The sequence below is a fragment of the Podarcis pityusensis genome (assembly GCF_964106645.2).
Source record: "Podarcis pityusensis genome assembly, chromosome: Z".
Taxonomy (NCBI): Eukaryota; Metazoa; Chordata; class Lepidosauria; order Squamata; family Lacertidae; genus Podarcis; species Podarcis pityusensis.
Genome location: NC_138044.1, coordinates 16800056 through 16824708, shown reverse-complemented (window position 1 = coordinate 16824708; position 24653 = coordinate 16800056). Strand labels below are relative to the sequence as shown.

Below are 24653 nucleotides of genomic sequence, written 5' to 3'. Positions count from 1 at the left end.
CAAGGAGCACAGTACTTGATGCCTCCTTTACTTGTCACTCATCACCATCCCCTTCAATGCACCAAGGCTTCCCCAGGCCACCTTCAGCTGCCTCAGGTGGCAGCAGAGGATGAGGCACCAGTAGCAGCAATGGGGGCAGAGAAGGAGGTAGTGACAGGGGAGCAGCATTTTGTGTTTTGCCTCAAGCAGCAGAATGTCTTGGGCTGGTCCAAATGTCAGGGATTGAACCCAGGGCTTTCAGTGCTGCCAGAAAAAAAATTCTGCCCCATCCCCTTCCATACGACTGTACCAACCCCTCACACCGAACAAACCACGACAGCCATTAGATGCAAAACATGAAACTTTTTCTTCTTTTTAATTCAAACCACAATGCTAGAGGAAACCAGAGGAGTCAGGAAAGAGTGCCATGCACAGAGAGCCTTGTCAGGTGGTGATTCTAGGCCAAGGGGAGTTACATGCGCTTCTTGGGTGGGGGGTGTTTGCAACAGTCAGCAGAGGCGACAGAAACCATGCCCAAGGAACAGGAGGGTGGGTGGTCCATGGGAGGAGTTGAGCTACAATGAAGGACCCAGGTTTTTGCAAAAGACGAAAGAGGTGGCAGCTGTTACACCACTAATGGTTGATGCATTCAATGAGTGCCAAAATTAAGGCCTTCTCAAAGGATGGTGTGTATACATTAACAGGGAGGTATCCTGTTCCAATTTGCAAGCTGGCCAAGGGAGCCCGCTGCCCTGGCAGACACATCTTAGATAAACAGGTTTGCCAAGCTTTTAGTTCCAAAACCTGCCAAGCCTGTTTCACCCAGAGGCAAGAGCAAAATGAAACATTAATGCTTCAGTCCCTGAAATGTGAAACCACTCTCTCTCAAGCCAACTCCAAACTTCTTTAAGTTGTCTATCTCCAACTAAGTGTGTGGAGGGTTAAATGTGGAAAAGGGGTGTGGTTTTTAACTGGATGGGTCAAAAGAAAGCTCATCTCCAGCTATTACACATATAATGATTTTGTGCTGGTTTTTCCACGTAGGATATGCAAATGGGAGGGGGGTGCAACCCCTGCATTTATGCACCTTCCTTCTCATGCCTACCACTTAGATCAGGGGTGGGACCCTCCCAATGTTGTTAGCCCTCCCAATGTTGTTAGGACTCGCAGCTGGTGCTGATGGAAGTTGGGAGTAAAACAACGTATGAAGGGTTGCACATCTCTCTCACAAAGCTCCACACCAAGAGTTAAAGAGGCTGCAAACTCACAGCAGGATAAGAGTAGTGTGTGCAGTCCACACAAAGTGGCTGAACCCTCCTTTTTTGGGGTCTGTTTAAACATGAACTTGCACACAAGCCTCCAAAAGAAAAGAAATAAGGGAGACCTTCAAAATGCTCCATTCCCTTGGAACCAGTCAAGAGTGCCGAGATTAGAACAAGGTCTAGAGCAGAGGTAGTGTTCAGCCAAGGTGGAGCCACCTCTGAACACCCAAAGGTCCACACTCATGAACCTGCCAGCCAAAAGAAGTCCAGCCATTGGAAAAGGGGACAATAAAGGCAATTTTTGGCAATGCTGAAAATTATTTTTAAAGGCTATCTCCAACGTGCAAAATAAAAAATAACCTACCATCAGAATTTAGTAATTAGCAGTGGGGAAGGGTGATCCTGTGGTTGAAAGAAGCAAAGAATTAACACCAAGGCAGGGCACGGCAAGGTCTTTTGCCTAGTTTAGAGTTGGGACAGTTCCCAGTGAGCTCAAACCAGTTTTGCTCAGCCTAGCAAACCTTTGGCTCTCAGTTCTTCCACTAGCTCCTAGGAAAAGGAGCTCTCAAGCAACCCTCTGTAAAAATACAAGCCAAAATTAATTATCACCTGCACAAAACTTTGCACGGTGTGGGACTCAAGGCTGTACAGGACCCAGACAGCACTCAATCAAATTGTTAAGAGCCCTGCCAAGTGTAGCAAAAAGCCCTGAGTGCTGCCTGGGTTGAATGAAGTAAAGCCCAGGTCTTTCTGAAGCAGCCCAGCAGACCTTGCAAGGGGAGCATACAGCCACGTTCTTGAACACCTCTCTGAATTTTTATTTTTTATTGCAAAGATCACCCAAAAGCTTTGCAGCAACCCCCCCCCCCCCGACAGACAAACCCTCTTTGTATGTGGATGGAGGGTAGGTTTTTTTTAGTTGGTGCCTGCAAAAATGTTCTGTGAACCTGTTTGCGAGGAACCTGAGGGAGGGAGCACTTGACAACATGTTGCCTACAAGGGGATCATGAAATGGGATGCATCTGAACCAGCTTGAAGCTGAACTGATGGTCCTGCCTCTCTCCAAAAGCATAACACATTTAGTTTGGCAACAGTACTGGAAATGGGAGGGAGAGCACCCCATTTCCTCCCTAAACTACTAGCCCCTAGTTTCTCTGCGAAGGAGCCAAGTCACAGCTCAAGTAGGTTAGAGACAGGTTTTGATGATGTAGACAGGACCCATAACTAAGATGACGGGGGGGAGGGAGGGAGGGGAGAACACAGATGCCCTCTTACACTTTTGCAACCAGGAATAAAAACATTTAGGGAGGCCTCAGATAGGAAATGTGGAGTCCCTCAGGATGATATCAGACTGGATTCCCTAGACTGAAATACAGCAAGCTTTTAAAAATATAGATATAAAATAGAACAAAAGCAATGGGCGCAAAGGATAGTCCTGTGCAGGGGGAGGGAGAGCGAAAGAGAGGGCACATACTGTTGTGGTCCAGTGTTAAAAGTCATGGGATCACATTCCAAGGCGGGTTTTCCCTTCTTCAAAATGCAGGGGGAGGGGTCTTTAAGAGAGTCAGAAAATCTTCCTGGTGGTTTGTCCCACATCCCCAAAAGTTGGAAAAAAATAATCCGCGGAAATGAATGGACTGCATTGCCTGAGGGCCGGGGGTGGGGCTGAATGGGCAGAGCTCTGGCCCTTCACTCTGCTCTCTCCAGTGTTTTCTGACCCCCTCTCTTTTTTCCAGAAATGGGGGAAAGAATACCCTCCAAAACCTCCTTAAGATGCAACAGGCTGAATGGAGAGGAGGCTGCCGAACTTGAAGTGCTGGATCACAGGGAACTTCTCCAGGCACTGGGAAGAAGACAAAGAGAACATTTGGCTGGGGCCTCTTTCAACACCCACCCACCCCACAACTTGAGCTGGAGAGAGGTTTTGCTCCAGGCCCACCTCCCTCTGCTTTGACCTTACCTCTGCTTTGTACATGCGAATGAGGCCTTGGTTGACCTTCGCCCATGAAGGGACAGCGCTAATGTTCCACAGCTGGTTGGAGTGCTCAGCAAATGGGCCTGTCTTCATCTGGAAGACAAGACACAGACAAACCATCACCACAAGGCACTGGCACACCCCGTTCTAGACCACCACTGGACAGGATGTCCCCAATGTCCTTAACCACACAGCTACTTGATCTGCACTCCTTATTTCCCATTGGATGCCATCATCCAGGCCAATGAAATCTGTTCTGCAGAAATACAAGGGCAGGGCAGCTCTGGTGCTTACACCATTCCCCTCTAGCATGGCTCCAGTACTGGAATCTGCTGTTCCTCCTCCTGACATGTGCACAAAGGCATCCTCCTCCTTACCCCAGGCATCATGACCCTAGTCCTACTCCCTGCAGTGAAGGGACCCAAACACTACACTATGATTCAATTGTTCTATTCTCCTTATTTATCACCATCATTTATAGCCACCTAAATTTACTACGCAGAATGGAAGCAAAACCTGATGCTGACCTGTGATGGGGCCTTTTTGGTGTTTGCTCTCCCACTGCAAAATGCCTTCCCTAACAAGGTGCATCCTGTCTCCCTCTGCTTTCAAGAGAAATTTTTAAACATTCCTGTTTACCCAGGCGTCTGATGGCTGAAAAAGACTGCTCCTGACAATCCCAATATCATTGGATGGATTTTTTCTTTAATTCATAATTGCTTTTAGAATGTTTTAAGAACATCAAAAGAGCCCTGCTGACCCATCTAGTCCAGCATCTGTTCTCACAGTTGCCAACCAGATGCCTCTTCTGCGAAACCAAGCAGGATCTGAGCACAAGAGCACTCTCCCCTCCTGTGCCTGCCAGCGACTGAGATTCAAAAGCATCGCTGCCACAATCTCCTTATCCTCCTTCAGCTGTCCTTTCACTCTCTTGTCATCAAACCACCACCCTAGATGGTTTTCTGCTACTCATATATTTTAAAAACATTGTTGCTGAACTTAATGTTTTTAACAACGTTTTAGTTTTAATTGTAATTGCTTTAGGAATGTTTCTAACTCTAAAATGGATTGCAATGTTTTGATCTGCTTTAGGATGCTTTTGCTTTGTTTTTAAATTGTGTGTCTGTTTTATGTTCTGGGCAACAACGGCAACAACAACAACTGATTGTTGGTTTGACAGACGGTTTGCTTTGATTGTTAGTGGGTTGTTGTTTTAATGGAAGAGTGAGGTATAAGTCAATAAAGTATTATTTTAAAAAATACAGCAGTTTCTAGAGACCAAGATAACCCACAGATAAGGTTAGGGGAAAACAAGGGTGGGGGGAACTCAGTTTGGGCCTGGAGTGGAAGTGGGGGCGGAAGAGAGAAATAGATTCTGGGCACACCCAGAGAATGCAACTTACTCTCAAGGGAAGGCAGGGGGAATGGAGGCAAACTTCTTGTGGGAAGATTCAGTGACATCATCAACCACAAGGCCAAAAAAAGGAACTTGGGAAAATAAGGAACTTTTGACAATGCAGGGGTGTTTTGAAGAAGAAGAAAACCTCACTTCCTCCCCCTCCCCCTTCCAAAATCCAAAACTGCCGAAACAGTCACGGCTATCCCCTAAAAGCAGGAGGGGATCAGACTGCATTTCTGAACTTACTTTTCCAGTGCAGGAAGCCCAAACGGTTTGTTGTTACAGGTAGGTTTGTACAAGTGAAAAAGTATCCCACAGTGTGTGTCTGTGTGTTCACCTGTCTATGCATATAGATCTATACTAGCGGTTCCTCTGCTCGCCAAGTCCTTGGCCATTCCCTCCACATTAACCCCTCAAATATAGAACTATAAAGGGCCCAAATGGGCATCTACGTCAACCCCCTGCAATGCAGGAATCACAGCTAAAGAATTCCTAAAGAAAAGCTTTTCTTTCTCATCCCATGCAAGCTCACTTTTGTGGCCTGTTGAGTTGTTCCTTCCTGCAAATCCAGGATTGTGATGAGGCACTACAAACCTTCCAATGGGGGCTACATGGCAATAGCCTTACCGTTTTATGTATATAGGAAGATGTGGGTGGGTGAGTGTTCATGAGCACACAGGGATGTTTGGGAGTGGAGGGAGAGAAAGAGCTCAGTCATATGTTTAGAATCTGGTGACCTCAGCACTGAAGCACTCTGGGTAAAAAGGAAAAAGAAAGGAAGCCACAAAAAGAATATCCTCTGTTCTCCCCCAACAGCTGCAATGGATGTTAAGTTCCACTTCCTGTCAGCGTACATGAGCGCCAGAAAAAATAAGATAGGCCAAAATTTTCCCAGGAAACTTCCCCCTTGCATACAGAAGGACAGGCTTGTGTGCCTGAGTTCCCAGAACAAAAATGTTGGCTGGAATTCCTCATGATAGCAGTCAAGAGCTCAGCCCTCAGTGGGTTAAAATACTGTCGCACCTTGGTTTTCGAACAGCTTAGTTCTCAAATGTTTTGGCTCCCAAATGCCACAAACCCAAAAGTGACTGTTCCAGTTTGTGAACTATTTTTGGAAGCCGAACGTCCGACAGGGCTTCCACGACCTCCGATTGGCTGAAGGAGTTTCCTGCAGCCAATCAGAAGCCACGCTTTGGTTTCTGAACATTTTGGAAGTCAAACTGATTTCCAGAACAGATTCTGTTCAACTTCCAAGGTACGACTGTACTAAGTTTCCTTTTTTGAAGAGACAGCACAGTGCAGCGCGTCCACAGGAAGCAAGACCACTAGGTCTCATCTAGCTCAGGGCCATTTTCACTGGCTGGCACAGGGTTTCAGACAAGGTCTCTCTCCTGGCCCTACCTGCAGGTGCCTGTGAGGGTTAAATTTGGAACTTTCTGCATACAAAGCAGGTCCTTTAATCACTGAGCTATGGCCATTGAGGGGCATTATGCCTTTTACTGCAGCCATGGCATTTTCCGAAGAGAGGAGGTGGGATGGGGAAAATCAAGGAAAGTAAAAGAGCATGCCTTTGCACTGGGGCAAACCTTTACTGTTGCAAGCTCCTAATCTTCAAGAACTTGGGAAAATGCTGAAGTTGCAACAGCGGTTTCTCCTACTTTCCACACCGCAGTTCACAGGTCATCTGCCTTGGCGGTAGGAAGTCCCTGAACTTAGGAAAAAAGAAGCTCAGTTGGTTAGAATGTGGTGCTGATAACACCAAGGTTATCAGCCTTGCATAAGGGACAGCTGCATAGTCCTGCACTGCAGGAGGTCGGAATAGATGATCCTCCTATCCTCTCCTCTCCTATCCTATCCTATCCATACCAAGCCAGGACCATTGGTCTGTATAGCTCATTATTGCCTAAGCTGGGTCTCCAGGCAGGTGACCTGCCTAGCCCATCTTGGAAATGCTGGCAATTGAACTGTGATGACCACCAACTTGGTTGGCTTTAAAAGAGAATTGGACAAATTGATGGAGGAGGAGAGGGCTATCAATGGCTACTGGCCATAGTGGCTACACTCTGCCTCCACAGATGGAGGCCGAAGTACTTCTAAATACCCAGCTGCTGGAAACTGCAGGAGAGGAGAGCTCCTCTTGTGCTAGGTCCTGTTTGTGGGCTTCACATTGGGTTTTTTTGGTAACAATCACCACCCTGTCTGTGTAGTGCAAAGAAAGCTGGTCCCCTCCTGACCACCAACATCCTGGCCCTCGAGGCTTTAAAATTTCAGGCCGATTGCTGGTGGCATTCAAAATGGGTATTGCCTCTTGAAAAAAATGAAGAAAAACAGGTTGGCTTGCAAGGACCAGACTCTTGTGCGCCCCAAAGAACCAGAACACAAACAACACCCCACCCAGGCGGGCACAGCTTTTCCAAACCAACATCTGCTCTCACTGAAGCCCTTTTGCTATTGTTTGGAAGTAGGAAAAGGGGGGGGGAATAGGGAGGAGGAAAAAACTAACACACATACACAAACACACACGCAGAGAACCCTGTGGCTCATTCTAGCCACAAAGGGAGAGAAGAAAAGTAGGCAAGCAGAGTGGGGGGGGAGGGAGGGGGAGAGAGCGAGAGAGCAGGAGCGCCACAGACCCGCAGTGACCCCAGGGGAACGGAGTGAGTCAGGGCAGCCATATTGAGCAGGAAATTACTCACAGACGCTGCGTTCCTGCCTCTCCATTCCCGAGAGAATAAGCCTTTTGTAAAAGGTTCCTCTGTCGGTTAAAAAAAAATGAGGAGGGAGGTATTGGCGGGGAGGGAGGGAAAGGGGGGCAAGCTCAACACAGCACCTTCCTGTCATTTGCTTCCTTACCAGCTGAAACCAGAGCCCAGCCTCCCTTGCCCCCCCCCCCAAAAAACCCCTCCAAATTTGGGAGGCAGTGAAATAGGGAAAAGGGCTGCCCTGCCCTTCTCTGGGATTTTTTTTAAAAGAACGCCAACTTGGGCAGAACTTGCAAATAGCCAATCCAACATTTGCTTTTCCTGCTCTTGGATCTGCTCCGTCGCCTTCACCCTCCCTCGTAACAGTAGAAGTCGCAAGAATCCAACGATGATGAATGCTAGAAGGTTCAGGACAGACAAAAGAAAGGATTTCTTCACACAGCACAGAGTTTAACTGCGGAACTAGCTCCCGCAGGAGGCAATGATGGTTGCCAACTTAGATGGCTTTAAAAGATGACTGGACAAATTCATGGAGGAGGAGAGGGCTATTTGATGGCTATTAACCATGACAGCTATGCTTTGCCCTCGTGGTTGAAGGCAGCAATGCTTCTGAATACCAGTTGCTGTGAATCACAGGAAGGGGAGAGTGCTCTTGGCCCTGGGTTCTGCTTCTGGGCTGCCACTAGTGGGCTTCTGGCTTGCCACTGTGAAAGCAGGATGCCGGACTAGGTGGGCCACTGGCCTGATCCATCAGGCTCTTCTTATGTTCCCCCACCTCAGGGGAACGAGGGGTGTGATGTGAAAGGGGTGCTGTTCTAGCATTTGAAGATACCTAGAGGCATGGGGGAAGTTTCGAAAAATAAAAATAAAAAATCCAACAACCAACCCAGCCTTCCCCAGGCTGGCAGCGCTTCTCTCGCCAGTGCTCCCACTACCCCTACCGCCAGCCAGCATGGCCAATGGCCATGGATGATTGGAGTTACGAGTCCAGCAATACCCAGACAGCACCACCAGGATGTCTAGGTCCAAACTCATGGCAAGTAGCTGACATCAGAACAGTGCCCTGTTTAGGGAAACAAGAGATTGGGGCAATAGTCATATTTCCTCCCAAATGATTGCTTTGGTATGACAGCTGTAACTTGAGGGGGCTCAACCAATCAGCCGAGCATGCTTATTGAGCAATGAAGTTTGGAAGCAGAAACTAGAGGGTTGTTTCCTCTCTATGAGTAGAACACGTAAATAAAATTCCTTCCATATTATTTTGTTGGTGTTGCAATGATCATGCTCATCCACTAGATGCCGATAGAGGGCTCTCAATGCTGGCAGACACCAAAGATAGTACTCTGGCGGCATCTAGTGGCCTAGCAGAGGAAAAGGCAAAAGGGGAAAAGGCCCACCAAGGAGAAAGATAACCCTTTGTTAAAAGGATGTTTCTTTTGGGAGAGCACCCAAGCTGAGAACATTGTGAATGCTCTCCAAAGTAGCAAGGAGGAGAGGAAAGAGGGAGCACATTCCATTGCATCCCTAAGAGCAGGGTTTGCAAATATCAGGTGGGTCTTAAGCTCAAGAAAAGCCAGCATGATCAACAAAAAAGGGCAGGTTGGACTCAGGCCCAGCTGGAAAAGAGCCACTCTGCTCGGTGGCCCTAGGCAAGTCATGCAACATCATTTCTTTCCTTCCCTTCCCTAATAACTTTGTTTTAAAAAATTAAACAGGCATGACCACCATCCGTACACAAGACACTATGGAATGAGGACCATGAAGCCCTCTGCAAACTGCTAGGGCAAGGCTTTACACAGAAAGCTGCTCTATACTGAGTTGGGCCACTGGTCCACCTATAGCTGCTCTATACTGGGTTGGGCCACTGGTCCACCTAGCTCAGTACTGTCTACACTGGCTGGCAGAGGCTCTCCAGGGTTTCAGCAGGAAACAGCCCTACTCGGAGATGTCACTGGAGAATCAACCTGGGGCTTTCTACCTGCAAAGCAGGTAGAAGCTTTACCACTGAGCCACGGCACTACTCCCCCCAAAAAATAAAGTAAGATTCTAGTCCTTATGGTTCTGAATAAAGGACTGAATTAAGGAAGAACACTGAATCAGCCCATTAGCCCATCCAGCTCAGTAGTGCCTGCACCAATTGACAGCAGCTCTCCAGGGCTTCAGGCAGGGGACATTCCCAGCTCTACCTGGAGATGCCACTGGGGATTCAGCCTGGAACCTTTTGCTCACAAAGCAGGTACTCTACCAATGAATTATGGTCCTCCCCCCATTTAAATGTGGCTTTTGTATACACATTCTCTAAAAAGTCTGCCATCTTTCTTCATAGGTGAGTCACTCCACACACACCCCTTGATCATTCTGCTTGCTGTTTTCTTAATCTTTTCTAACTCTACAACATCCGTTTTGAGGCTGATGGCCAGAACTCTACACATTATTCCAAATACTGTTGCACTGTAATTTGTACCATAACATTAGCATGTCAGCAGTTTCAATTCCTTTCAGACGCCTTAAAGAACTAGGTACCCACCAGGTGCCAGGAAGCATAAGGGATCAGGCCAAAGACCCATCTAGTCCAGGATTCTGTTCTTACAGTGGCCAAGATGTTGAAGAAGCTCATGCTATTGGCAGGGGTACATTCCTATCCTTTGCTTCTACCTTCCTCTCTCTCTCAGCTTCCTGAGTTCTCTATCTTTGGGGTTCTCTCTTTTGCTAATGTGCTTTGAGGCTGATACTGTTGGAACCTTGCCCATAAGAACGTTGGAAAGGAGATCTCACAAAGCGCAGATAGGAGGGTTAGGAAGTGGAGGGAAGGAGCCCAGATATGATCTGGCATAGAATCATAAAACTGCACAGTTGGAAGGAATCCCCAAGGATTGAGTTCAACCCCCTCCAATGCAGGAATCTACAAAAGCATGCATCTTTGAAAAATCTCATAAAATGATTCAGTAGCAAAGATTGGGGGTGGGACTCAGTCTCACCTCTGTAATGAATAGGATGCACTCAAGAAACATGAAGTCTTTATGATTTTCATTCACCACTTTCTCATCCACAAAATGTCGAGGTTCCAGGTTTGGGTGATCTGAGAAGGAAGCATTACGTTTCAGGGCAGTTTCCATTTAGATGCCGAAGGCTTATCGGGACCACCCATCCCCCCAGCTTAGTGTGGCAAATTGGGGGTTAGAGAATTGTTCAAGGTAAAAGCCCATCATCACTTCTTACGCAACAGAAGCAGGGTCCTCTCTTAACCAGCAACAAAATGGGCACTTTTGATCACTCGTTAACAGGGAGCACGGGTAATATTTGAGGTTGGCAGTACTGTGAGCTTTGATCAGAGTTACAAATAGCAAAGGAAAGGGAAAAATTAGGCCCATCCCTCAACCCCTTCGCCACAATGGAACAAATTTCACAGAAGAGAAGATGTATCAACAGGCTAGCATTCTAAGGGTCCCTGGCAAAGGGCGAGGGGGCAGCTGCTTCTCCCACCAGACAGTTTGAGGACCCCCATGCAAGGTAACGGAGAGATCATTTTGACCATTACTTCCCATGCAAGGCAATGGAGGAAATGTGGAAAAGGAGGGTGCAATTTGCCTTAGGGTGCCTGATTGAAAAATTATTTTTTTCTTTTTCTTTTTTAATGGAATAAGCCCTGGTTGGGGAGCTGATGGAGTTGGCAGTGGGGAAGCTTTCCCTGGTTACCTATCAGTTGTGAGCTGCCCCATATGAAGGGAAGGAACTGGAAGTCATCCAAGCCCCAGACTCCTTGGCTCCCAGCCGGTTCCATTCTATAGGTCTTCTGCAGCTTCCGCATGACTTCCAAATACCTGGAGGAAGAGGGGGATTGTTAAATTCTATTAAATAAATGACTAGTCCCCAGGGAAGCCTCTCTAAGGTGCTCTCATGAGGCCTTGCCTACAAAGCCTTTGAGCCTCTCACTGCCCTCTTGACCATAAGGTGGTGAGAGTGATTACTTATTCTTCTCTCCCCTCCCCCCATCCCTCTCATGCAAGACTGTAGCAGAGGCTTCGTCCTCTGCTGGGCTGAGCCATTATTAAAAACCCACTTTCAGATACCACAGGGTCGATTTTTAGCCCTTTCTCTCCCTCTCTCTCTCTCTCTCTCTCTCTCTCACACACACACACACACCAGCTTCACCTGTTGAACACTTTGAAGACAATGGCCAGCTGGTCATCCACCCGGAGAACTCCAATTTTGCAAAGGCAGCAGAGGAAGGCAGCAAACGCTGCTTCATGACCTGAGATGAAAGGACAGGAAGGGGAACAACTTTCAGGACAAGGGACGAAAACACTCTGCACTTGCATGATGCTTTGGAGGGCTACATGTTAACATGGCTACCTTTATTTATTTATTGCCCACCCTTCACCCTAAAGTCCCAGAGTGGATGACAGCATTAAAACACAATATTAAAAAACAGTTTAAAACAATTTACAATCACAGAAATAAGGTGGGTCCTAAAAAAACACACCTCAAGTATCAAAAGACCAGGATAAAGTGGTGTGTCTTCAGCATTTGCTGTAAGCTGTGCAATGAAGATGCTAGGCATACCTCTGTAGGGAACGAGTGCTGCAGCTTAGGGACCACCACAGAGAAGCCCCTCCCTGACAGCCCCCTCTGCCGACTTCAGCACCTGAGAGGATCTGTAGTGAAGGAGGCAGCACTTCTCAACCATTTATGCAGAGAGACACCTATGAATGTGGGGCTACACCAAGTTTCACACACACTAAGGTGGGGGAGAGACAATTCTATGCCTGAAGGAGCTTCCAATCTTAATCTGGAGAGCTGGGAAACACAGGATGAGTACAAGCATATAAGCAACATTGTTTAAGATGGGGACGTGAGTGTTTTTGTCCTGGGAGGCCAAATCTTTATCTCACCCACCAGTCAATCATCTGGCACAATAATGATGGCAGGTTGTCCTGCCTAACCTGGTAAAGTTGGCACTTGATGATGGGGAGGTGGAGAGAAGCTCCCCAAGCAAGACTGAACCCTGTGCATGTCAGCTAATGCACAGGAAAGCTCAGTCCTGTTTTCTCCAGCCCACCTGCCACACACATGATGTCACGTATGGGGCAAGTGAGGCCTGGATCTAGGTAAACAGCCTGCTAGGCCCTTTCAATCACCAAGGGCAGAAATGTAGGGAGCAGGAAAGCATATACTGAAGCATATTTTGTCATGAATTAAGTGCTTAGGCATTTTTCCTTTCTATTCTGTAAAATATTTTAAGATGGCTCCCCCCCTTTCTTCTTTTTATTAATATTATTATCTTCTCAAGAGTGACCTGTAATTTCATTGTTAAGAATAAAGGGATGTCACAAACTTGAGTCAAGCAGGTCAATTTTTTTGCTTTTTCTCTTGTATTTTTGTTTGTTTTTTCTTCTTCTTTTCTTTTTTTCATTGCTATTTGTGGTGCGGTTCTTCATTTTATTTACTTTCTTTTTTGCAACTTGTTTTTTTTTTTTAAATAAAATGCTATCTATAAGGTTTTGTTTCATTCACGCAAGCACTTTTAAAAAATTCTTTCTGTTGACAGAATTGAGGCTTATTCCCAATCTGGGAACTATGTGCATACTCTGTCTAACAGAACTGAATTTAACGGATCAGCTTAGTATTTGCAGGATTTCTGAACTTGTTGGAGTTTTTAGGAACTACATTATATATCCAAAAATAGAAAAAGTCAATAGAAAAATTATATAAAAATTAAATTCAATAAGTATATAAAAATTCAATCACTATTAATAATCAATTATTAAATATATATATATTCAGAATTATATAACAATCAAAAGAAAATAGTGAATGAAGATACAGGTTTTTTGTTAAAAAAATACCATATCTAAATGATATACAGAAACAACTATTAATAAACCCAAAATCTGAAATAGAAATCAAGAAAACAATTTTATAGTTGGCTAGTGGTAAAACACTTAGATGGATTTCCTATTCAGCAATATAAAATATATGTAGATCTTTCAGCACCAAAACTTTGCCAATTATATGACGAGATATTTAATAGGGGAATTCTGTCAATGATGTTTAATCAAGCAAATATTGCTGTTATACCAAAGCCAGACAAAGACCACACTCAATGTGCTCATTACCACCCAATTTCATTAATTTAACGTTTATATAAAGATTTTAACAACAATGTTGGTAATTAGAGCACAACAAGTGATATTGTTTATAAAAAGGAATGCATGGTTTATCCACCTACGATTTTTTGGAGATAAGTATTAAGGTAAAGGTAAAGGGACCCCTGACCACTAGGTCCAGTCGTGGCCGACTCTGGGGTTGCGGCGCTCATCTCGCTTTATTGGCCAAGGGAGCTGGCATACAGCTTCCGGGTCATGTGACCAGCATGACTAAGCCGCTTCTGGAGAACCAGAGCAGTGCACGGACATGCCGTTTACCTTCCCGCCGGAGCGGTACCTATTGATCTACTTGCACTTTGACGTGCTTTCGAACTGCTAGGTTGGCAGGAGCAGGGACCGAGCAACGGGAGCTCACCCCGTCACGGGGATTCGAACCACCGACCTTCTGATCGGCAAGTCCTAGGCTCTGTGGTTTAACCCACAGCGCCACCCGCATCCCTTGGAGGTAAGTATTAGGATGTATAAATTCTATTTGGAGGAGGGGGTGGAAATTAAAATTGTCAGATTAAAATATTATCCTACACCACATACCAATGATATGGGGTTTGACAACTGGTCAGCGTGGACACTGGAAAGCTAATACTATGGCCCCCTTTGATCAATGGATAGAAGATATGACAACTCTTGCAATATATGAATGGACTACTTTTAAGATGCAGGTTGTGTGTGGATAAATATAATGATATTTGGAATGCATTTATAAAAATTATAATGACTTGTTAATAATTGTATACTCATTGGAATAATAACATTACTTATATACTTATGTATCGTATTGTATTACAGTTTCAAGCACCTTTTTGTTTTTGTTTCATTTCTTTCACCTTTTTTGTCCACTGAAAATTTTCAATAAAATTCAATAAAAAAGAGGAGGAAAGAAATCAACAACCTTTATAACTATCAACCTCAAAAGGAAAAACAGCAGGCTTCCCATACAAAGTAAGAACCGCCATTGAACAATCTTCACTTTTAACAGCAATACAATAGCACCACCTCGTGACCAACAGCAGTTTTGCAACCGACTAGACAACAGACGTGCCTGGAGGTGGGGTTTTTTAAACATTTAACTGGCACACCAAATCTGCTTGCCCTGCTCGTGGGCATTTTGAAGATCAGCAGTCATTTTAATGTTCGTTGCTTTTATTACACATTAGCAGTCAAGCAAATCTAAGAAAGCCTCCTCCTGCAGAAGAAGGTGCTATTTTGAAAGCAAAACAGATTTTGTAACACCACGTCTGAGCAGAAAGAGCCCAAAGAGCCCATTACTGCTCCCTCTCCAATCTCTGAGTCTTGCTGGGAATAGAGAGAAATCCCTTTAGGAGCAGGATGCTATAAAAGATGGGTGCTGACCACCCCACAACAGTAATCAGCCCTGATGGCTAGATGGGTGTCTCTATAATCAGAGGCATTTTGCTGCTGAATACTGGTTGCCAGGGAACAGCCTGTCCACCTTGCAGGTTTCCCAGAGGCATCAGCAGAGCAGCTTCCAGGACATCCAGCAGGCCACCTGGGATGGTCCAGGCCCCTTTACTGAAGCAGGGAGGGTGGGGAAAAGCTTCCAGGTCAGTCTGCTCATCCCCTGACAGATACCTGTCCCATAGTCAATACGAGTAGAGTTGCCCACTGACTCCTTCAGGTACACTGCCACTTCGGAGATGGCGTCTGACAGCTCACTCGGAACCACAGTGGCCACCAGGTTCTCAGCCCCCTAAAGGAACAAACAGCCAGGGTGTTAGGTTGGTCAGGTGCTATTCCCACACTCAAACTTTGAGAAGCGTCAGATCACTGCCCTTCTCTCTCCCCACCCCCCTTTTTCTTATAGCTTTCAGCTCCTCCTTTAATGTAATTAGGGAGATTTCACCACTAGGAGGGGTTAATCAAAAAGGGGGAGAAGTTTATGAGTTAAAAAAATCTGCTAGTCTCTTTTCTTCTCCTTTTTTAAAGGCGCCAAAATATTTTTTATTGTGTTTGCTGAAAAGAGGCTGCTATCCCTTGATAATAATTCACCATGCATCTCAGAGCCAATTTGCAAGACATTTTAGTGTGGCAGTGCCCACATTTTGGAGCTCCCTGCCTATTGACACCAGGTAAGCACCTTCACTGAATGCTTTTGGCACCTGCAAAAAACATTTGTACTTAGACAAGCCTAACCTAGACATGTATAACAGAAGTTTGTGTTTGGATTGGTTTCAAGCTTATTGCTGCTTTTATTTTTTTTAATGTTTTAAGAGTTGTTTTTACTGATAATTTTATTGTTTTATTCTTGTTGTAAACAGCTTTGGGGGTTTTAAAAAAATTAAGTGGTGTACAGTGATACCTCGGGTTAAGTACTTAATTCGTTCCGGAGGTCCGTTCTTAACCTGAAACTGTTCTTAACCTGAAGCACCACTTTAGCTAATGGGGCCTCCTGCTGCCAGAGCACGATTTCTGTTCTCATCCTGAAGCAAAGTTCTTAACCCGAGGTACTATTTTAGGGTTACCAGAGTCTGTAACCTGAAGCGTATGTAACCTGAAGCATATGTAACCCGAGGTACCACTGTATAAATTATATGACACAAAAATTAAAAAACAGAGCCAACGTGGTACAGCTCTTGTTAGGAAGTACCAAATCAGACTACCAGGTGGTGGTGAAGAAGAGAACAGGTGTATCTAGGTGCTTTTATGTACACAGGAAAATAAGCAAGTCAAACTATGCCAAAGGTAGAACCCTTTCCCCTTCAATGCAAGAGCCAAATAAAAAGATTTCCTTTGGCCATGAACAAAATCCAAATCAAGCAAAGCCATAGTACCACTCTATTCTGCCTTGGTTAGATCACACCTGGAATACCATGTCCAGTTCTGGGCACCACAGTTTAAAAAGATTGTTGACAAGCAGGAACGTGTGCAGAGGAAACCAAGCAAAAAAAGCAAATGGCTTTAAGGCAATACCTGAATCATAGGACACACTACAATGATATGACACTCCACAATCCAACTCTACAATTCTATGAAAATGAAGCTAGAAGAGAATTGGGCAACTCCATTCACTACCACAGAAACAGACACAGACACACACTTACTGCTTTACCTGGTCCAGTTTGGTGTACCACGTCCGAAAAGCCTTGTTCCCAAAGCGAGATGGCTGGTCCACTGGTGGGGTCTCGTCAATCCACCTGTCAAGCGTGTTCAGCAGATCAATCAGCTTTTCAATTGGCTGACAAGAGAAGGGAGAGGAGTCTACTTAGGCAGAAGGCAGACACACATCACACATCCTGCTCACCAGAGACCAAATGTTTCAAAACATCAGCACACATCCCAAGCTGATCATTGGCAGAACTTACTATTTCTTATTTATTTATTTCACCTATTGCATTTACAGTGGTACCTCAGTTTTCAAAAGTTTCAAAAGTCGGACGTTTTGGTTTTCGGATGCCATAAACCCAGAAGTAAATGCTTCAGTTTTCGAACACATCTTGGAAGTTGAACATGCCACGTGGCTTCCGCTGAGTGCAAGATGCGGAGGCCTAGCTGTCAGCTATTGAGTTTTCGGTTTTCGAAAACGGAACTTGAACCGTCTTCCGGAACGGATCACATTCGAAAACCAAGGTACCACTGTATATCCCACCTTTTTTTCCATCAAGAAGTTCAAGGTGGCACACATGGTTCCCTCCTTCCTCAATTAATCCTCACAACACCCCTGTGAGGTAGGTTAGGCTGAGAAAGGCAGTGACTGGCTCAAGGTCAAAGCCAGTGAGCTTCAAGACCAGGTGGGAGTATTTGAACCCTGGTCTCTCCCAGGTCCTGGTCTATATAACTCCAACAACTACACCATTATTATTATTTATTAATAAAAAAGGACAACTAACGAGGCAACCCTTTCCCCCATACATCCCACAAAGATTAGCACAATGAGGGCTGAGCATTCTTTTCAAAACAAAAAAAAAATGAAACTCAGAAGAGTGTACAGAATGGAGTTCCAATAAGTGGGGTGGGCTAGCTAGTGCTGTGAATAGGAACCAACTCTTTTCAGGAAGAGAAGATGCCCTGCAGATCCTCTTGTATATACTTTTTAAACATGTTCATTTGGGATGTGGGGGATTTTCTGTTCCTGAATGATGGGGGGTAGGGGCTTGCAATGCTGCCGCTCCAAAGGGTAGCACATACTCCGGGAAGGAATTCCTCCTTTAAGAGTAGACAAAGGACAAAAACAGCAGGAGCAACTCCTCTGACTTTGCCGGAGGCCTCGTGCGTGAGAAATCCTCTAGTCTCCCAAGGCTGAATTTGATCCTTTGCTGTGTCAGAAGGCCGTGGGGAAGTGCCAAGTCCAGCAGCTTTTCTAGCCCTTGAAGCATTGCAGGAGCAGCAGGAGGAGAGAGTAATGGGGGAAATTGACAGCATCATGCTATCTCCAAGCCAAGAGCCATCATTTCTTCTGCCTGAACTAGATGGACAAGTGGTCTGACTCAGGTTAAAACATCTTCCTGTGTTTGTTTAATCCAGCCTTTTATTTAGAACTATGAGGACTAGACTCTCTATTTTTAGGGAAGGAGGCACATCTAAGTCTTAAAGCTCATGCCTTGCATGCAAAAGGTCCCAGGTTCATTCCTGGGTATCTCCAGGTAGGACTAGGAGAAACTCCTGCCTGAAACCCTGGAGAGCCACTGCCAGCCAGTGTTGACAGTACTGATACAGACAACCATCGCTCTGACTCAGTACAAGGCTGATTCCAGCAGCACAATTTCTTTTTTGCATGCAGAAGGTTGCAGGTTCAATCCTTGACGCTATCTCCAGGTACGGCTGGGAATGTCCCCCTGCCTGCAACCCCTGGAAAGCTGCTGCCAATCAGCGTAGATAACACTGAACTATTTGGACCAATGGTCTTACTCAGTATAAGAAAGCTTTAACCGAGGCCATTATTCAGAACCATGAGGACTAAAATTTTGCTTTCTTTCTCAGGGGAAGGGGCCATTGCTCAGCAGCAGAACATCTGCTTTGCACACAAAAGGTAATCAGTTCAATCCTCACTGGCATCTCCAGGTAGGGCTGGGAATATCCCCTCCCTGAAATCTTGGGGAAGCCTCTTCCAGGCAGTGTAGACAGTTCTGAGCTAGATGCACCAAATGCTTGGAGACTTTTTGGCCTTGGGAAACAATATATAAATGAAGCAACCCCAAAATCAAACTCAGAACTAAAAAATAGAATTGGATAAAATACAAATTCAGCAACAGCATCCAAAAAATAAATAAAAATTAGCCCATTCAAAAGCTTGGTGGAAAAGAGCTGGCCTGGACTGGAAAAGAGAAGAGCATGGAGCCCTCACACTTTGGCTTACCTCAGAGACTTTGTATTCACAAGTCAGCTTCTTGCCCTTGATGCTTTCATTCAGCTTGAGAATGAAGCCTGTGTAGTCTGCATAAGCCTATTTTAATAATAATAATAATAATAATAATAATAATAATAATAATAATATCAGAGAGAGGGAAAGCAAGAATGGAGCATTAGCCAGACAACATTCCATGAAAAATCCAGCAATGTTGCTTATCCCGCCCTGGGGAGAGAGACATCCATGGGGAATAAGCATGCCAGGGAGAAGGCACGTTTCTTAAGACTGATTGCCCACTTTTCCACCAGTGCAGTCAAGATGGCCAGCAGAATCAGCACTGAGTAAATGAGGTACAAGCATTTGGCATGAAACAACTGCAAATTTTAAGAATCATCACATTGAATTAGCTGTAATGCCTAATTGTTAGAAGCAGGGTGCCTGTGAATGCCAGTTGCTGGGAATCACAAGTGAGGAAAGTTGCTGTTGTGTTGAGGTCCTGCTTTCAGACGTCCCATAATGGGCATCTGGTCAGCCACTATGGAAACAGGCTGCTGGACTGTATGGGCCACTGACCTGATCCAAAAGAGCCCTGCTTAGGTTCTTACATTAAACCTCCAATGTCAGAGGCAGTTTCCCCCTGAATCAGCCTTTATCAACTTTCCCAGGTGTTGTTGGACTAAATTCCCATCATCCCTAGTGAGAAGAGCCAGCAGTCAGGGATGATGGCCACTGTCATGGGTGCTTTCTGGCCTGATCCAATAACCAGGCTCTTCTTAAGTTCTTATAACAGGAGTTTTAACAAATCTTTGGAGGATAAGGCTATCAATGGCCATTATGTTCTTCCTTCACTGCCAAGATGCCTCTGAATACCAGGGAGAGTGTTGCTGTTGCACTTGGGTCCTGTTTGTGGGCTTCCCATAAGCATTTGACTGGCCACTGTGAGAACTGTGGTTTTTAAATTATATTTTTATTATATTTTGTACATCGCCTTGGGACATACATAGGAGGCGATTAATAAGCAACAACAACATTTAATGGATGCAAGACTAAATGGGTCTTTGGCTTGATCCATCAGGACTCTTCTTTATGTTCTTATGGAATACAAAATTGATAGGAATGTGACAGAGATTGATTGGGTCAGGCTGCTGTCAGTTAAAAGTATTCCACTGCCACAATATTGAAGGATGTTGGAAAATGAGATTTTGCCACTCTTCTCCAACCTCCCAGCAACTCTGTGCTGACAGACAGCAGTCTTCTGCAGCAGCAAAGGATTGAAAGTAGAAAGCTGGCTTTTTTAGCTCCCTGTCACAGACTAAGTGGGACCATTCTCCCAGACAGGTTAGCTTTCTATGTGCAGAGAAAGCATGGAGTGTCATTTAACCCAGAGGGGGGGTGAATCTGTGGCCCTCTGAATTTTGTTGGATTCCAAATCCTATCAGCCCCAGCAAGGATGGCCAACTGTCCAAGGACGATAGGAGTTGCAGTTCAGCAACATGCAGAGGACCAGAGGTTCCCCTCCCCTGATTTAACACAGGAGACCCCTCCCAACTTCAGTCTCAGGTGGTACAGCCGAGATACCAAAGTGACCCCTCAGCAGGAACTATTTCCTGCTCAACCCACATGCCAATGGTACCTCCCCAGAAATATACCAAACATTCTGTACCTGTGAGCGTTTCCACTTCCCCATGTCGGGAACCATGTTGATTTCCTTCTTGGGGATCATGAAATTTCGGTGGGGAGGAGGCAGTGCTGCCTCCTCGGGGGATTCTGGAAGGAGAAAGAATTCAAACCATTTGGACTGTGAAGATGTTGCTATGTTCTCAACTGTGAGTTCCTTTCTAAAGAAAATATTTACAGGCCATTATTAAAATCCACTTACCTTTCGTATTGACTCCCTATGTGGAGCATGATTAAAATCCAATATTCAGGACAGATAAAGGAGAGTACTTCACTCAGTAGTGTTCAGCTGTGAAACTCACCCCCACAGTAGAGGCAAAGATGACCTTACCAACTTAGATGACCTTACAGCATCACAGAAACAGAGAATTGGAAGGGATCCCCCAAAGGTCATCTAATCCAATCCCCTGCAATTCAGGAATCACAGCTAAAGAATCCCTGACATGTGGCGAGCCAACCTGTTTTAAAATCTCCAGTAAAGGAGAGTCCATCAGCTTCCAAGGAAGTCTGTTCCACTGTTCCCTGATAGTCATTTTCAAATATCTGAAGGGCTGTCATTTGGAAGACAGAGCAAGCTTGTTTTCTGCTGCTCCAGAGAGCAGGATCCAAACCAGTGGATTCAAATTGCAAGAAATGAGTCTCCTTAATTGGAGGTTGGGAGGCCATCTGTCAGGGATTCTTTAGCTGTGATTCCTGCTTCGCAGAGGCCCATGGGGTCCCTTTCAACTCCGCAGTTCCATGATTCTATAAATTAGCACATGCAAGTAAAATTTAACACAACCGCTCTCAGGAGAGGGGCCTAAATGCAAACAGGACGCCCTTGCTTTTCAGATAGCTGTCTCCACAAATCACTTTGGCCTTAAAAGTGGAGCAAACTTGCAGCCCAGAGAGAAACCCCTGGCACGGATGGCTTTCAAAGGAGGTTTAGAGCTTGCAAAGCACTCTAAAGTCCCTGGAGGCCTTTGGATGAGTGCCAGGAAGGGGGTGGGGGGGAGAATGCAGATTATCAAACTGCAAAGTCAGCAGGAATTCAGCCTCCTGCCCACCACCAGCAGACTAGGTAGATGGTTTGGTTCATTTTTCCTCATTAGCCAGGAAGCAGGTAAGCACTCCCCTCACCCAGCGCCTTGTCAAAAGTGCCCTGATCCCCTCCCGCTCCTGCACAGAGGGAGGCTCCCTTTCTAAAGTTGAGGGCTCTCAAGGATGAATGGCTCTGCTCTACATTCCTGTTCCAGCAAAACAAGGTGAATGTAGTCACATTGCCGCAAGGGAGCCAAGAATCGTGGAAAGGAGAAGTGGAACAGAAAAGCAGCGGAGGGGGGGAGGGGGGAGGGGGGAGGGGGGAGGCGAGATGTGCAGGGAACAGAGAGAGGATTTCGGTCCCCAACCACAAAGGCGACAGCCAATGTCTTAAGTTTTCTCCCAGTAAGGTTGCAGAGTGTCAAAGCATCAAAGCCATTCAGTCTGTATCTTTCACTGCCAAAAATAATCGCATCCGGCGCGTGGATCTTATCTTATACCACCAGACACATTCTCGCCTTCTCTGCGTTTTAGCCACATGAAAGCCCTCTGTGGTCTAAGGGAGAGATATGCTGGCCCAAGGTCACCTGATGACCTTCCTGGCTGTAGGGCGGGACCTGGTCCCTGATACTCTAAACCCAACATTGCTAAATGAAAATCTGCAGTTGGTTACCAGTGGAGTATCGTTGCCCATATCTACATCCCGCTTTCTTCCAAGAAACTTTACAACAACCCTGAAGTTTAGGGGAAAAAACTAGGGAACCCTTTTCAACTTGAGGACTGCATTCCCGTCTGGACAACCTCCCAGGGTCTGCCTGCCAGTGGTGGGTGGAGCCACAGGCCAAAGTGGGTAGGGCAACAAATGTAAATTCTACTGTCATATAAGTGATTAGTTTCTGCACATGTATCTCTCTCTTCCATCCATTCGGGCAAGCAAGGGCCATTATCAGAGTTCAAGGGACCCATCCCAGCCAGGCAGAAGCACTCAATGAAATTATACATGGCATGAAGAAAGTGGATAGAGAAAAGTTTTTTCTCATTCTCTTACAGCACTAGACTGCATGGACACCCCATGAAGCTGAATACTGGAAGATTCAGGACAGATAAAAGGAAGCACTTCTAAATGCAGCACATTGCTAATCTATGGAACTCTCTCCCACAAGAGCCAATGATGACAACCAACTTGGGTGGCTTTAAAAAAAGATTGGACACATTCATGGTGGAGAAGGCTATCAATGGCTAGTTCTGCCTCCACATTTGGCAAGACATGTTTGGAGACGGTAATGCTTCACAGTACTATTTGAAAGAAACCACAGGAAGGGTTTCTAACTATGTGCTGTGTGAAGGACTTTTTAAATTCTGTCCTAAATCTTCCAACATTTAGCTGCACTGTATGCCCATGAGTTCTAATGCTCAGAGAAGGGGAGAAAACTTTTCTCTCTTCACTTTCTCCATGCCGTTCCTCATTTTACAAACTTCTGTCAAGTTGCCTCTTCCTCACCTTTTCCCTAAAAGTCCCAAACATTGCAACCTTTCCTCACCCCCTGGATAATTTCACTGGCCCTTTTCCGAATCTTTTCCAGCTCCACAATTTCATTTCTTTAGGTGAAGTGAGCAGAACTGTGCATAGCATCCCAAATGTGGCGATGCATTACATTTACATAATGGCATCATGATCTTGGCAGTTTTATTTTCAGCACCTTTTCTAACAATCCTGAGCATGGAATTTACCCTTCGCCCCACCCCACCCCCCAGCTATTCACAGGTGCCCCACCCCTGGGTCCACATCACCACTGAGCTCCTCGCTACATCTTTGAGATCTCTTTCCTGGACAAACCTCATTACGCAGCATGTGTGACATTAGGATTTATTTACAGCATTTTGCCCCGCCATGCAACACTACGTATACTGTATCTGCACTTGCCATTTTAATGGCCATTCTCTCGCTTTGGGGACATACCCTGGAAGCAGTGGGGTTAGGGGAGCTCATGGCTTGGTTCCAGTTATGGGGTGCCAACACCCACTTATCATGGATAGAATGTAGCAGCAGCAGCTCAGGCTCACCCTGAGAACAACAACAACAACAATTCGGCTTACCCTGAGTAGCCCCAATATTTTGCCACCTGAGTCAGACCCCAAAATGGCACCAGGGAAGGGGCAAGAGAAGAAACAAGGGGGGAGAGAGAAAGATCGACATGGGGATCTGCTGCTCTGGTGCATTCTGTCGCCTCACCTTGCCTCATGGGTGAGCCGGTCCTGAGTAGCCCCACAGCAACCCTCCTCGCGAGCAAGTCCCCGTGACACGGAAAGGAGTTACAACAACCCTGAAAGGTAGGCCACTCTCCAAGGTGGGGCTGAGGCTGGGTGGCTCTCTTCCTTACCTGGCTGCCATTCGCTTTCTGCCATCTTCCTCGAGCCGCTGCCGCCGCCTTTCACCTCTCACCACCTGACACTGGAAAATAACCGCCGCTTCGCCATATCGGATACGGGCACCGGGGCCGTCGCTGTGAGGCGGGCTGGGCAGGGGCGGGGGCGGGCGGAGTGAACCTGACGCTGCCATCTTGATAAAGGGCACCGCGACCTACACAGGGTTGGATTACGAGTTCTCCAAACATCAGAGAGACGGGGGATTTGTACACCGTTTGATTGTTAAAAAGAGAACGCAACCTCAAAGCGGTTTATTAAAAGAATAAAACAATGAAATTTCCAGTAAAAACAACAGTTAAGAGTAACCATTTAGAATTTATAACAGTTTTCATTTTTTTTTAAATACAGACGTTACATAGCGTCCCTCTACATGTGTCCCTCTACATTTATATCTCTACATCGAACACTTCGCTGCCCTACTTCCGCGCCCTTGTGCATCCATCTTGAGGAAGGGCAATTTAGCTTCTTCCCGCCCCTGAAATCTAGATAAATTGAAATAGTATAGAACATACTTCTGGTTTGACAGTAACCTGAGATTTCCCCCCTCCCCGACTCCCAAGTCCCCAACTTCCAAGGCAACATATAGAAGGTCTGGTATCAAAGAGATAATACTATACAGGACGATGCTACTGAGCCCATAAAGGATCGTGATCTAGACTGGCTTTCCATTTTGGCCGGAAGTTCAGATAGTGTGTCATTCTGCATTCTCTCTCTCGTTAAAGTAAGAATAGACTTATGAAAAT

At 45.7% G+C, this 24653-nt stretch overlaps 1 protein-coding gene across 2 annotated transcripts; it reads right to left on the bottom strand.

The window, feature by feature from the left end:
* Positions 1–322: 322 nt before the first annotated feature.
* On the bottom strand, positions 323–24017 carry PTPA (protein phosphatase 2 phosphatase activator). Of its 2 annotated transcripts, none has more exons than XM_080989942.1 (10): positions 23865–24017; positions 20450–20553; positions 18796–18882; positions 16552–16677; positions 15075–15192; positions 11470–11569; positions 11014–11138; positions 10296–10396; positions 3202–3309; positions 323–3084 (listed from the first exon to the last, which is right to left on the bottom strand). In XM_080989942.1, exons 1-10 carry the CDS (start codon positions 23887–23889, stop codon positions 3010–3012), a joined length of 969 nt encoding a protein of 322 aa, XP_080846068.1. In that variant the 5' UTR covers positions 23890–24017; the 3' UTR covers positions 323–3009. The 2 variants fall into 2 exon arrangements, with proteins under 2 accessions (XP_080846068.1, XP_080846069.1); XM_080989943.1 differs by lacking the exon at positions 23865–24017 and adding an exon at positions 23717–23846.
* Between the last annotated feature and the right edge of the window lie 636 nt (positions 24018–24653).